This window comes from Oncorhynchus masou, chromosome 31 (genome assembly GCF_036934945.1).
Source record: "Oncorhynchus masou masou isolate Uvic2021 chromosome 31, UVic_Omas_1.1, whole genome shotgun sequence".
NCBI classification, from domain to species: Eukaryota; Metazoa; Chordata; class Actinopteri; order Salmoniformes; family Salmonidae; genus Oncorhynchus; species Oncorhynchus masou.
In genome coordinates, this window is record NC_088242.1 from 60,097,785 (window position 1) to 60,113,777 (window position 15,993).

The window sequence follows — 15,993 nt, forward strand, 5'->3', positions numbered from 1 at the left end:
AGAAGCCAACCGCACTGCTTCTTGACACAATGCCCACTTAACCCAGAAGCCAACCGCACTGCTTCTTGACACAATGTCCACTTAACCCAGAAGCCAGCCGCACCAATGTGTCAGAGGAAACACTGTACACTAGGCGACCGTGTCAGTGTGCACAGGAGTCGCTAGTGCACGATGGGACAAGGACATCCCTGCCGGCCAAACCCTCCCCTAACCCGGACAACGCTGGGCCAATTGTGCACCGCCCCATGGGTCTCCCGGTCACGGCCAGCTGCGACAGAGCCTGAACTCGAACCCAGAATCTCTAGTGGCACAGCTAGCACTGCCATGCAGTGCCTTAGACCTATGTGCCACTTGGGATTTAAGTTAAAACTGTAACTAGGCCACTCAGGAACATTCAACGTCATCTTGGTAAGCAACTCCAGTGTATATTTGGCCTTGTGTTTTAGGTTATTGTTCTGATGAAAGGATCTACCACTATCTGTTGGAAAGAAGACAAAACAGATTTTTGCCTGTGCTTAGCTCCATTCTATTTAATTTATCCCCCAAAAAACTCCCTAGTCCTTTGTTACATACGCCTCTTGGAGGGAACGCAACACCCCGCTACATTTCAACTCCCAGTGGAGTGAAAAATGTATGTGATCGTAGGTGCGGGGAAGGACGACAGAGGCAGAGAGAAATACCGTTTACAGGGAATTTATTATTCATAAACACAGTAATGTGGGGAAAAGGGGCTGGACGGAACCAAAGCAAAGAAAGTAAAAGTTAAGGAATCCCCTCTCCTACCTTACCTGCCTTCCCACTTCTTACCTAACCTTTCGCACCACCTGGCACGCTAACCAAAATACAGGGGGTGGTCCGCCCAGGTCTTACCTCGTGTGCATAGACAGACTAAATACTACAGGTTATGTATGCCCGCAGGCCTCTTGCCTAAACACTCCCAAGGTACGGTGCAGTACAGTGCGGTGCAGTACAGTGTGGTGCAGTACAGTGCGGTGCAGTAGGGTGCAGTGCGGTGCAGTGCAGTGCGGTGCAGTACAGTGCAGTGCGGTGCAGTGCAGTGCGGTGCGTTCTCCTTCCCCCCAGGAAAAAATTTAACAGAATAATTTACCAATACTTTAAGTAAAAAAATTCAATAAACAAAAACACTAAGAATTATTGGCATTATTGGCCTCTGAAGGAGCAGCTATAAAATAATATCAACAAAACTTTGTGTTCAATGGCAATTTTAGAATGTAAATCTTGGTTGGTAATTTTTTTTAAATATGTGGGATGCATGCCAACGAAGCAAAGCCACTACACAACACAACACTAAACACTAGATTAATTGCACTATAACGGTGACAAACGGTGCCCACAAACTGTTAGGGCCTACATAAAGCTGTCCCAACAGCAGAGTCCCAACACCTTACTACTGCTACACCTGGCTATCAGTGGAGCCTTGTCTGGCAGCGAAACAGTTAATTCAGCCTCATTTACTGACTTTAAAAAAAACATAGTTGATATGGCTGACTTGCTTAAACAAATGTGGTTTGTCAAATACTGACAATTACTGACAATTGTGATGTACAAACTATAGCATAAGGGGATGGCAAGCGGATAAGACGCAATCCGTAATTTTGATTAAGACATTAATGAGCGAGCGACGATGGAAATAGTCAATATAGCTATTTGTTCAGCACTTTTGAAATGTACAGCGACACAATTCAGAACATGGGCCGTTCTTACAGTGTTCTCCTTGTACACCAAGTCAAAACCGTAGTATAAACAAAGGGGGCATATAAGCAGACAATGAAAGCTCTTACATTATTCAATGATTATATTTCTCTAAAACAGGTTGTAGGCTATGTGCACCACCAAGTTAGAACATTAAGCGAAATTAAGAGGTGAAAATAGACCAAACTATTAGGGTGAGGCACATTGAACGGCGTTTGGGTATTTGCGTGTCATAAAAGATACACGTCAAATAACACTATTTGACTCGTTAAATAAGCTTTTAATTTGACACGTCAAATAAGACAATTCTATTATAGAATGTTGTGTGTGCTGAATTTGTACGTGCAAGCCAAGCGCCACCACTACTATCAGTAGCACTGTCAAAGCTGTACAGAAAAAATTCTGCAAACAATCACACACCGGCCACGAACGATGTGTTTACAATACTGCATTGGAGAAATAGACCAAGTTATTAGGGTGAGGTACATGGGCTACTAACAACTTAGTACACAACGCACACTTAGTATTACTTTCTTAGCTACAGTATACATATCTCCCTGGAATATTACATAATTTATGCAGCAGTATACAATACATTTTTGGACTCACCTCACCTCACTTAAACAGGAAGGTGGCGCGGAAGTCCTTTGTGGGCAAATTCTGTCATCAAACTTTGTCATCAAAGTCTGGAATTCTCTGGATTTATAGTGGGAACTCGGAAAAAACACACACAGCCACTCCACTAAATAGCAGGCTAGTGATTGCTTGCAGTTAGCCACTGATTACTTCCAAACCACTCATTGTTGAATTAGCAATTTCCAAATTGCTGTGTATGTCCAATGGCCAATGAGCACCCATACATTTTACCTATAAATTCTCTTCATTATTCATTTTTACATTTAACTAGGCAAGTCAGTTAAGAACAAATTCTTATTTACAATGACGTCCTACCCCAGATGAGTCTGGGTCAATTGTGCACCGCCCTATGGGACAATCAAGGTCGGATGTGACACAGTAACCAGAGACTGTAGTGACACCTCTTGCACTGATATGCAGTGCGCCACTCGGGAGCCCTATGACAAGGATTTAAAAAAATTGCCAACAGATTGTAGACTTTCTTTTTTTAATTTCACCTTTATTTAACCAGGTAGGCCAGTTGAGAACAAGTTCTCATTTACAACTACAACTTGGCCAAGATAAAGCAAAGCAGTGCGACAAAAACAACAACACAGAGTTACACATTGGGATAAACAAACATACAGTCAATAACACAATAGAAAATCTGTATACAGTGTGTGTAAATTAAGTAAGGCGGTAAGGCAATAAATAGACCAATAGTGTCGAAGTAATTATAATTTAGTAATTTACACTGGAGTGATATATGTGCAGATGAGGATGTGCAAGTAGAAATACTGGTGTGCAAAAGAGCAGAAAAACAAAAACAAATATGGGGATGAGGTAGGTAGTTGGTTGAATGGGCTATTTACAGATGGGCTGTGTACAGCTGCAGCTATCGGTAAGCTGCTCTGACAGCTGACGCTTAAAGTTAGTGAGGGAGATATAAGTCTCCAACTTCAGTGATTTTTGCAATTCGTTCCAGTCATTGGCAGCAGAGAACGGGAAGGAAAGGCAGCCAAAGGAGGTGTTGGCTTTGGGGATGACCAGTGAAATATACTTGCTGGAGCCCGTGTTACGGGTGGGTGTTCCTATGGTGACCAGTGAGTTGAAATAAGGCGGAGCTATACCTAGGAAAGACTTATAGGTGACCTGGAGCCAGTGGATTTGAAGTCATTTTATCTGTGGTCAATGACCTTGAGTCTTCTTGGAAGGGTACTTATAATATAACTCTATGGCAGGAGCCAAAGGGCTAAAATTGTTGATGTCTACTCTTACTAAGGACTTATTCTTGGCCTGTGACGGTAGTGTCTCCATGAGTGACAGAACACTGAGCCAATCAGCGCCATGCTCCTATTTCCTGCTGGCATGCCCCACCACCACAGAAAGCACTGAGCTAGGCTGAAACACCTGCATTTTGGAGCTGCCTTACTCAGGAAAACAAAAAAGAAACCATGTTTGTATGCGGCTTTATTAATTCAATGATATACTTTTTTTACATAGTATACAAACTGATATGTGACAGGTATTAATGCCAAAATAACATGCCCCCCCCCAAAAAAAAAGAAAGCTGTGTTGGATTTGCCCCAAACATAACGCTTTGTATTCAGGACTGTATTCAGAATTTCTGTGTCACATTTTGTGCAGTAATAAGTGCCTTCATGCAAACAGGAAGCATGTTTTGGAATATTTTTATTCATGACAGGCTTCCTTCTTTTCACTCTCTCATTTTGGTTAGTATTGTTGAGTAACTACAATGAGTTGATCCATCCTCAGTTTTCTCATATCACAAGCATTAAACTCTGTAACTGTTTTAAAATCACCATTGGCTTCATGGTGAAATCCCTGAGCAGTTTCCTTCCTCTCCGGCAACTGAGTTTGGAAGGACGCCTGTATCTTTCTAGTGACTGGGTGTATTGATACACCATCCAAAGCCTAAAGAATTACTTCACCATGCTCAAAGGGATATTCAGCATGTTTTTTTTTTTTTTTTTTTTACACAGCTACCTATCGGTGCCCTTCTTTGCCAGGCATTGAAAAACCTCTGTGGTCTTCGTGGTTGAATCTGTGCTTGAAATGCATTACTCCATTAAGGGACCTTACAGATAATTGTATGTTTGGGGTACAGAGATGGGTTAGTCATTCAAAAATTCTGTTAACCACTATTATTGAACACAGAATGAGTCCATACAACTTATTATGTGACTTGTTAAGCACATTTTTACTCCTGAACTTATTTAGGCTTGACATAACAAAGGGGTTGAATATTTATTGACTCAAGACATGTCAGCTTTACATTTTCTATTGATTTCTAAAATGTTCTACATACAAAATTCCACTTTGACATTATTGGTTATTGATCAGTGACACAAAACCTAAATTGAATCCATTTTGAATTCAGACTGTAACACAACAAAATGTGGAACAAAATGTGAATCATTTCTGAAGGTACTGTACCTAGACTACTATTTAAGATGGCCTACTAGCATAGACATAGCCTACATATTCATCACTGGTTACTAAGCTTCTATTTAAGATGAGATGGGTAGAGTAGAGGGAGATACTGTAGTGTTTCCCTATTTGCATATTTCGGTTAGCCTCTACCTCGTTCTCCAACTAAAGAGACTGTTGGGACACATACAGAGTGTTAGATCATGATGAGAGGTTTTTTTCTTATCAACCTAATTTCCATTTCAAATGAAATGGAGGCATAGCACTCGATAAAAATGTATCTCATATGGTCTTATGTGAGATAATTCCAGAACAAGCTTTTAAATGACACACATTCAGGGTGATATCAATTACTCTAAGTCCCTTTCAAGTCTAAACACCTTTCGCTATCATCTACACAGGCTGCAGAAAACAATAATCTGCTGTGTCAGATATAAAATAAACATCTCACACCAACACATTATCAACATAATCACCTCTCTGCAGAGTGTGTGCGCGTGTGTGTGTGTGTGTGTGTGTGTGTGTGTGTGTGTGTGTGTGTGTGTGTGTGTGTGTGTGTGTGTGTGTGTGTGTGTGTGTGTGTGTGTGCGTGTGTGTGTGTGTGTGTGCATGTGCTTACTGTGCCTCACACCTGCTCTCCACAGACTAGGCAGTGCCTAAACAGCAACAAAGCTGCTCTCTGTGTGAACACTATTAGACTCCTCACTCCCACCAACGCGGTGTAACCCAAACAGCGGAGTTTGCTATAGGCAAAACATACTTTAAGAAGTAGGGGAGAAGAAAGCCCTACCCAGCGAGTCATCTGTTTCTAATGCTGGGCCCGCTGGTGTGGATTACAGGGATGAAAAACTCAGCCTGACCCCACATCTCCATCCCGGGGAAAATGGGAGCCTTGGTGGGGCGGGGGGAGCGGTCCGGGAGTCTGTTTACAGTCCCTCTACATGTTCACAGTCCCTCTACATGTTCACAGTCCCTCTACATGTTCACAGTCCCTCTACATGTTCACAGTCCTTCTACATGTTCACAGTCCCTCTACATGTTCACAGTCCCTCTACATGTTCACAGTCCCTCTACATGTTCACAGTCCTTCTACATGTTCACAGTCCCTCTACATGTTCACAGTCCTTCTACATGTTCACAGTCCTTCTGCATGTTCACAGTCCTTCTACATATTCACAGTCCCTCTACATGTTCACAGTCCCTCTACATGTTTACAGTCCCTCTACATGTTCACAGTCCCTACAGTCCTTCTACATGTTCACAGTCCTTCTACATGTTCACAGTCCTTCTACATGTTCACAGTCCTTCTACATGTTCACAGTCCCTCTACATGTTCACAGTCCCTCTACATGTTCACAGTCCTTCTACATGTTCACAGTCCCTCTACATGTTCACAGTCCCTCTACATGTTCACAGTCCCTCTACATGTTTACAGTCCCTCTACATGTTTACAGTCCCTCTACATGTTCACAGTCCTTCTACATGTTCACAGTCCTTCTACATGTTCACAGTCCTTCTGCATGTTCACAGTCCCTCTACATATTTACAGTCCCTCTACATGTTTACAGTCCATCTACATGTTCACAGTCCTTCTACATGTTCACAGTCCCTCTACATGTTTACAGTCCCTCTACATGTTCACAGTCCCTCTACATGTTCACAGTCCTTCTACATGTTCACAGTCCTTCTACATGTTCACAGTCCCTCTACATGTTTACAGTCCCTCTACATGTTTACAGTCCCTCTACATGTTCACAGTCCTTCTACATGTTCACAGTCCCTCTACATGTTCACAGTCCTTCTACATGTTTACAGTCATCTACATGTTCACAGTCCTTCTACATGTTCACAGTCCATCTACATGTTTACAGTCCCTCTACATGTTCACAGTCCCTCTACATGTTCACAGTCCCTCTACATGTTTACAGTCCCTCTACATGTTTACAGTCCCTCTACATGTTTACAGTCCCTCTACATGTTTACAGTCCCTCTACATGTTCACAGTCCCTCTACATGTTTACAGTCCCTCTACATGTTCACAGTCCCTCTACATGTTCACAGTCCCTCTACATGTTCACAGTCCCTCTACATGTTCACAGTCCCTCTACATGTTTACAGTCCCTCTACATGTTCACAGTCCCTCTACATGTTCACAGTCCCTCTACATGTTTACAGTCCCTCTACATGTTTACAGTCCCTCTACATGTTTACAGTCCATCTACATGTTTACAGTCCCTCTACATGTTTACAGTCCCTCTACATGTTTACAGTCCCTCTACATGTTCACAGTCCCTCTACATGTTTACAGTCCCTCTACATGTTCACAGTCCCTCTACATGTTTACAGTCCCTCTACATGTTTACAGTCCCTCTACATGTTTACAGTCCCTCTACATGTTCACAGTCCCTCTACATGTTCACAGTCCCTCTACATGTTTACAGTCCCTCCTCAATGAGGGGTTTCTCTGGCTTGTTTTTCTAATAACATAACATCAAACACATTTTTCTCAGAAACTAGTGTTGGAGACCCGAAAATGTCTCTGCGGCAAATATTTCCCTCGTGCTGTCATTTTGGTGCTGTTACCGCCACGCTGTAAAGCAGCACACTACTCAACAGACCTGCCTTCTTAATCTTCAAAGCAGCACCACAACATGGGTGTTTTATCATATTAAACACGATAAGCAGCTGGTTTCTCAGCAAGCCTCAGAGTTTTAACTGTCCCCCCATCTCACAGCGGAAAGGGGGAGGGTTAACACTGAGGAGAGAGAGAGAGAGAGAGAGAGAGAGAGAGAGAGAGAGAGAGAGAGAGAGAGAGAGAGAGAGAGAGAGAGAAAGAGGGAGAGAGAGAGAGATAGAGAAAGAGAGAGAGAGAGAGAGAGAAAGAGAGAAAGAGAGAGAGAGAGATAGAGAAAGAGAGAGAGAAAGAGAGAGAGATATAGAGAAAGCGGAGAGAGAGCGAGAGAGAGAGAGAGTGTCACAGAGCTGTCCCATCTAAACCTTTTCAAACCCTATTTTTTTATCAAACCAACTGCCAGATCTTTCTTAGGAAAGAGGCCTTTTGACCTCTTGTGGGATTTCCTGTTTAAATCAAGGTGATAGAAACAAATCTTACCTGTAGTATCTGGACTGCAGGTAGGTGGAGCACACGGCTTTGGACACGTGGCTGGCCGAGCCAAAGTCGATGACCTTGACGCGGTAGGGCTGCCTGGAGGGATCCACCAACATGATGTTCTCCGGCTTCAGGTCAGCGTGAATCAGGCCCAGGCTCTTGAGCTTCATCAGGGCCGTGGCCACCTGCTGCAAGACCGGTCTGATGTACTTCAACGGCAGTGGACTGAATTTGTTCTGCTTGAGGAAGTCGTACAGGTTCTGCTCCAGCATCTCAAACACCAGGCACGTGTGGTTTTTGTGCTGGAAGCACTCATAGGCACGCACAAAGTTGTAGTCATCTGCACTCTCCGTGCTCAACCGGGCCAGGATGCTCACCTCGATCTGGCCCTGGCGCGCGTATGACGGGTGGTTCTTCAGGATCTTGATGGCAACAATCTCGTTGGTGCCCCTCTTCCAGCACTTGACCACCTGGCCGAAGGTGCCTCTGCCTAAGAACTCTAGCACCTCGTAGGTGTTGGTCATGGAGCAGACCACCTCGTGCTGCACCAACTGATAGTCCCCTTCATTGTTGGAACCACTGTTCTTGGAGGTGGCTGTCGATGTGGCCGTTGCCGTGGCCGTAGCCACAGCGGCCCCGCTGGCTGCGTTCTGGATCATCGTTGTGCCACTGCCGTGCTCCTCGATGATCGTCACGCTGCTGTTGCTGTTGTCAAGCTCCTCACTCTTGCGCTTAAGCCCGCATCGCTGGTAGGTGTCCAGCAGACTGACGGTGCTGCGACGGGTCAGGTTGTGGATGGCTCCCCCACTTCCTCCTCCGCTTCCGCCTCCACTGCCGCTACTGCTACCGGCCAAGCCCAACAGAGGCCCCAGAGGCCCTGCGGTGCCCGAGGTACTGCTGGCCGAGGCGACCACGATGTGCCCCGCGCTAGACGGGAAGATGAGAGCTGGCTGCTCGTAGGGCAGAGAGGAGTTGATGCCAAGAGGGCTGGCGTGGGACACTTGCTGCTTGCTGTTCTGACTGTAGACGACTTTGCTGTGCGTGCCGTACCCTGTCATATCCCAGTATGAACTCTGCTCCACCTTCAGCTTCTTCACGCTAAAGAAGGCACTTGACTGGAGAGTGTGAGGGGACAAGACTTGCACTTGCGAGGCCATACCTGGAAAAAAGGAGGGGAGGGGGAGAAGGGAGGGGGAGAGATAAAAAGTGAGAGGTAGGAATGTGAGACAGTGCTTGAAACACGAGCGGCGTCTTTAAATAAAGAGAGCTTAGGTCAGGGCTGGTCGTTACAGCGCTCAGCTAGGCCCATGCTGACACATCAATGCCTCACTCAACCGACACATACACTGGACACTTAGATTCACATTAGTTTAAGGCAACTATTCATAATTAAGTATCATGTATGCTATTCGTGGCAAGAGAGAGAGAGAAATGTGTGCATAGATGTTTTAAAAGTATTTATACAACGGGTGGGTCTAATCCTGAATGCTGATTGGTTAGAAGCGTATTCCAGACGGTGTCTATTCCACAAGTTACCACCGGCTAAATCTATGACGTTAAAATGCCTATTTACTCTGTTCCATCTGACTGCACAATCCACTGTCTCGTCAGCCCAGGCAAGGAAGTTATAAACTTGATCTCCACTATAAAAATCATCGAGACATTATCTCACATTTCTTTTCGACTAACATTTCGTTTTCAACAGCGGAGATTTGTGTAAACCTTGCTGTCTGCCCCTCCGACATTTGCAACATTGTTTCAATATTCAAATTCGATCTAGGTAGGGGTCAAGAGTCGGGACGAGAGAGAGAGGCAGGCAGCGTTTCTCAGCCAGTCGAAATCGTGAATCAGCTGGCGTAATTTTTATGGTATATACAAAGAAATATCAATTGAAATAAGGTCAAATGAAAAAAAGTGCAGCTCGTTTGCAGTCTTTCCAGCTTCAGTTTGAAGTTCTTGTGTTAGCTGTGTTGTTGGCTAGCTCCTCTGAACAAGTGTCCTAACGAGAGAGGCCATTTTCTATTCCAGGCGAAATCGTGCCTCATTAGTTCATTGTTATGGATGTATCCAAATAAATGTCACTAGAAAACAGCTTAAACAGATGCAGCAACTGTGGTTATTCTGTCTGCACTGTTTGACGTGACTGTAAATTAGCCGCAGTTGGCTAGCTAGCAAGCAAGGGATAAGAATGTTGCCAGCCAGTATGGCAATGGAACATTTAGAACGAACAACTGGATTGCGTCCATAGATACAGAACAAAAAGACTTAACGACTGAGTCGCATCTCTGGCAACCGAACCAATAGAACGAACGACCAGCCGGCTTGGGTAGGATGAAATAGTATGAATAAATTAATCAAAATAACGTTTTTAATGAAAATATGTCAATCATTACTTGAATATGTTGGTAACCCGTTGAGTAAAAGTGATAATGTACTCGAAGCCCATGTTTGTAGGATATATTGGCAACACCCGTGCCAATATATCCTCCAAACACAGTTGCAACATTATCACTTATATCCAGTATTGGGACGTGCTTCATTATAGGATACATATAAGGTTTAAACAGGAACTTTGTGTATGAATGATGACTATATAGATATGATATATATTCAGAGGAAATACCATTTCTCTTCTGTTCCCATCTGGACTAATGTAATGCTCTTGCGAATACTCATTCATAGGGAGCTCAGAGAATCATCAGAGGAATACAGAAATGTGCACCAAAATGTTTCAAGAAATTTCCTCCGCAAAAAGAAAAATGACATCCCAGACCCTGCATCTGTTGGTACAGAGAAAGAGAGGGAGAGAGAAAGACCTTCATCTACTTTCCAAACAACAGAGAAGCATTTCAACTCCATCTTAACCTCAGATCCTGAAGACAACAAATCAAAACCGGTAAACTGCGAGGCACTGAGCTCGTGGGAATCGCCTCAGAAGCAAGAAACGGCACAAAAATAACCAGCTCAAACAGGGTTTTTAGCAATGATGTTTGTAGCACTGAAATGATTATTGCAGCACAAGCTTGCTTACATGCAGGCCTCGGTACTGCTATATTTACAGTCTCCCATGTACCACGAATTAGTGTACTAACAAATTTAAGAGCTACCACTGTGTACATCTTCACTCACACTCACAATGCCATTTGTAAACATAAACAAGATCCACACACATACTCAAAATCCTAAAACACACCCACTCATGCACACAGTGAGTACAGTATATACAGTACCAGACATAGCCCTAGCCTAATGCTAAAACCAATCATGCTTCCCTGTCTCATTATAGATGACTAAACACACAGTGACTCTGAAGAGAAGAGGCTGTGCAGAGATCCAGGAGCTAATGAGTAGAACATTTCCCCAACGTTTCGGAGGAGTTCCCGAAATGTTCCTGAAATAATGTATCAGGAGTGTGTTGGGGACAGGGAGCGGAGGGAGGAGACGTGCTTAGTCACTCTGTCATTATTCGATTTCTGAGTTCTGATAGATTATTAATTCACTGCAAATCTCCCCTCCTCCTCCTCTTCATCATCCACCATATCCTTTCCTCCCTCCTCTTCCTCCCCCCTTCCCTCCTAACAAATGTTTGTCTGACCCGATATAGCCAGGGACACTGGTCATCCTAACGGTCATCTGGTCTTAACCTTAATGCTGCACACTGAAGCCGACGCCTGTAGGCTTGTTGATTAAAGGAATAGTTCGGGATTTTGGCAATGAGGCCCTTGCCCTTGGCACGCTAGCTGTACCCGAAGACTTCCAGTCTTTGTGATAAGTTAGTGAGCATTGGCTCGTGAAACTACCCCTAACTTCCTACATACTGGATGCAGATACATAAACATGGTGCCCACAAGTTCATCTGACTCCGGAGAAGCAGTTAAAGGGCGTCATTGACGAAACCCCACACTATCCCTTCAAGCATATTACCAGGGGCTACTTGCTAGACTCAAGATTAATCAAACTACTCGTCTTGCATAAGGGTTCCCCTATAGCCCTAGACACCCCTCTCTGTCCCCCACCCCGGACTGGTCTGTGTGGACGGCCGCTGTAGAATTTAGACCCACCAGGCCGCTTTGTAACAAGGTGTGGATGGATGGAGTAATGAAGACTGTCCACTGGGCTATTAGGAGCAAGGCACTCAGCTAATCACATAAGACACCAGGGCCAGATGTCACTTGGATTACCCACCGATTCCTTAGCTGGGCACTTTGCTGCTCAAAATAATTTGGGCACCGTAGTCACTAGTCACCGGTGCTGCTGCTGCTGTGTGGGACTGACTGAGAGCCTATGGGAGGAGAATAAGATACGATGGAGCATTGGCCTACTGTTCTGACGGTGATGGAACATTCCAGGATTATAGCACTATGATTAGGGATGACCAACAGTAACAGCATCAGCCAGGCAGCTTTGGGATTATGGCTTTAGGCTGAAATTGTAGCGGCTCTTTCCATAGCAGCGCCATCGCCATCTGAAATTCCCCTCAAACTGACGTTAGTTATCAGTCATTGACTCCTGTAGGTTACTGTTCTGTTATAGGTGTCCAAACTTGAGACACATGGAGAAATGTAGGCGCCGGCCAGGAGACTTGCCTAACTTGGGAAACTGTATAGTCTGAGGAAATACTTGGGAATCTGAACTGAGATATATTCTGAGGAAATACTTACGAAACATGGCGAATTTAACGTATCCATGACTCACTAGGGCAACTCTGAGAGCTGGGAAAGTTACAGTTAACACAACTGAAGGGTTGAATAAAGAGTAACTGACTTAGAGACAGATAAGTATTGAAATGAACAAACAGAATAGGGTCAAACGGCTGGAACGTTATCTCTGAACAACATGCATAGGCAACAATGTGCACAATAGTACCTCACTGGAATGTCAGAACGCATTAATCACTGTATTGAATCGCCACTTAACTTCAAAACCGTTTCAAATCTGAAGCCTGAACACGTAACAACCACCTCCCTTTTTGTTGTTGTTAATTGTTGGCTTTTTATATTTAAACCAACATTGTAGTCTACAAAGCTTCCAAATGCCCTCATTTATTTGAATTTCTGAACTCTGTGCCAAACACAAAACAGTAAAGGCCCCATTGTTTGACATTTACAATGTTGGAATGCCTTGAGTAGCCTGCCTCTCCATTTAAAATACCTTAAAGAGCATGGTGTGTTTAGTGCACTGCAATTAAGCAGCATAGCACAGTGGCATTTCCCCCTGTTGAGAGGCAGTATGCTGAAATGGTCATGTTCAATGTCTTCAGGGGCGATTATGTCCTCTTTCAAAGGTTCATCTGCTTTTTGGGAGGATCAACTCTATTCTGCACTCTTAGAAAAAAGGGGTTCTTTGGCAAGGGTTCTACATGGAACCAACATGGTTCATTATTGAACCCGAAAGGGTTCTACATGATGGAATCAGAAAGGGTTCTTCAAAGGGTTCTCCTATGGGGCAGCCCAAAAAAATACATTTAGACAGGTAGCCTTGTGGTTAGAGCATTGGAATAGTAACTGAAAGGTTGCAAGATCAAATCCCTGAGCTGACAAGGTAAAAATCTGTCGTTCTTCCCCTGATCAAGGCAGTTAACTCACTGTTCCCAGGCCGTCATTGAAAATAAGAATTTGTTCTGACTCGCCTAGTTAAATAAAGGTAAAATATAACCTTTTTTTCCCCTAAGAGTGTGCGCGGGAGGCCGACGGAGGGAGGATGGGAGGAAGGAGGGGAAAAGAAAGGCTGGAGGCCCTCTTGATCTGACTAGGTCCTGTGTGCTTGGCCATTTTAATAAAGGCCTGTATAGTGGTATGCATGACAACGTGCCGTGCAGCACTCTTATCTAGAGGAGAGAGGAGGAATCAAATACACAACCCTTCCTCAGTCATAGCGGGTCCCTTCTCAGAGCTAACCCTCTGTGAATATAGCAGAAACTAAGTCCAAGTTAAGACCTGGAACTCTATGTCCATGGTCCTGAACCATCCCCCTCAGCAGAATGGACAAGCTGGACACTGGACAAGGAGTCCATGTGCAGTCTGCAAGAGATCACCAGAGGCCCATCTGAGGGTTGTCTGTCTCTTAGGGATGATCCAGGACATGAAGGCATCTGTAGGAATCATCAGAGCGCATGGGGGGCAGATCACTGGTTAATGACTTGACCTCTGTCCGTCAAGACAAAGCATTAGCTCCCCTCGGCTCTGATGGGGACAGTGGCGTGAGAGAAGAGAGGGAGCAGAACCCCTCCAACCCCTACCCTTCTCTGCTGTCCACTCTACTCAGCATCAGGGTCATCGCTATCCACCCCCCTTCCAGGAGAGAGAGACACCGTGGCGGGTGTCTGACTCTCTTGTCTGTCCGTCTGTCCACACCCGTCCTTCAGGTCCCATAGCAGAGCCTCTCCTGTGCAATAAGCAGCGCAGAGCAAGCCAACCTCTCAGGGGACTGGTGGTGAAAATGAATGCAGCGGTGAAGAGAACATATTGTCTGTTTGGAGTGAGCCAATAAGCCATGTCATTCAGCCTGGCCTTGTGAGTCTGTCTGCCTGGAACAGTCCTTAGAGGGGGTGCTAGGGCCTGTCGCTCCCCCACTGTCTCACATAAACACACACTACTCCAGGCCACTATTGACCACCCGGTCCACTTTTATAGCTCCCATCTCAGCTTATTTATAGAATAATTCCTCAGAGAGGCAGTCAGGGACAGCTAGTTAGCAGGCCACAGCCTCAGTACACAACAAAGTTCCTGTTCAACCTACAGGTAACTACTGCTGGCGGACTAGCTACCATACACACATGCTACAACACAAATCCATAAGGTCACTTGTAGCCAATGCATTCCAAATCTTCTTTATAATGAATAACAAATAGTCTACTACCTAGGTGGTGGCCATGAACACGCATCTAAATGAAAAACAAAGCAGCCGCTCAGCAGCGGTTAGATAATAGATTACAGCTTGTTATTCACATGTAAAGTGCAGACGCTATAAAAAGCCACCTCTATGAGGCACCTTTGGCATGGTTTCATTCTGCCACAGCCTAACCTCTGCCTGTTTATTTATTAGACACATTTCAATAGATTATTGAAAGTTCCCAGAATTTTGCAACCCTAGCCTTGGGAGAGGGAGGGGGAGAGAGGAGAGGGGTACAGGGTGATGGCAGCATGAGCTCTATTTGAGCAGTCTTTCTTATTAATGAAAAATCACGAGCAGGTCAATTGTACAAATCACAGCACCCAACTTCCTCTCTACAGAGACAGTGAGAGAGAGAGGGAAAGAGAGAGAGAGAGAGAGAGAGAGAGACATGCAGGCAGGCAGGCAGGCAGAGGCAGGCGGGCAGGCAGGCAGGCAGGCAGGCAGACAGACAGAGAACCAGACCGATTATGATTTTTCATCGCCGATACCGATACCGATTATTGGAGGACCACAAAAAGGCGATACCGATTAATCTGACAATTTTTTTATTTATTTGTAATAATGACAATTAAAACAATATTGAATGAACACTTATTTTAATTTAATATAATACATCAATAAAATCAATTTAGCCTCAAATAAATAATGAAACATTCAATTTGGTTTAAATAATGCAAAAACAAAGTGTTTGAGAAGAAAGTAAAAGTGCAATATGTGCCATGTAAGAAAGCTAACGTTTCAGTTCCTTGCTCAGAACATGAGAACATATGAAAGCTGGTGGTTCCTTTTAACATTAGTCTTCAATATTCCCAGGTAAGAAGTTTTAGGTTGTAGTTATTATAGGAATTATAGGACTATTTCTCTATACCATTTGTATTTCATTAACCTTTGACTATTGGATGTTCTTATAGGCACTTTAGTATTTCCAGTGTAACAGTATAGCTTCCGTCCCTCTCCTCGTTCCTACCTGGGCTCGAACCAGGAACACAACGACAACAGCCACCCTCAAAGCAGCGTTACCCATGCAGAGCAAGGGGAACAACCACTCCAAGTCTCAGAGTGAGTGACGTTTGAAACGCTATTGGCGCGCACCCCGCTAACTAGCTAGCCATTTCACATCGGCTGCTGCCTACCATCACTCAGTCAGACTGCTCTATCATATCATAGACTTAGTTATAACATGATAACACACAGAAATACGAGCCTTAGGT

The 15,993-nt window shown here is 44.4% G+C and overlaps 1 protein-coding gene across 10 annotated transcripts in view; it reads right to left on the bottom strand.

Moving 5' to 3' along the window:
* The window catches only part of LOC135524212 (homeodomain-interacting protein kinase 2-like), a 97,520-nt gene that overhangs the window by 68,687 nt on the left and 12,840 nt on the right, over positions 1-15,993 (bottom strand). For all 10 annotated transcript variants that reach the window (XR_010452917.1, XM_064951555.1, XM_064951548.1 and 7 more), the window contains one exon: positions 7,892-9,047. Coding sequence is in view for 9 of the 10 variants with exons in the window: in XM_064951555.1 (XP_064807627.1) it covers positions 7,892-9,047 (1,156 nt within the window). In the remaining variant the exon portion in view is untranslated. The remainder of the gene's footprint in view (positions 1-7,891; positions 9,048-15,993) is intronic.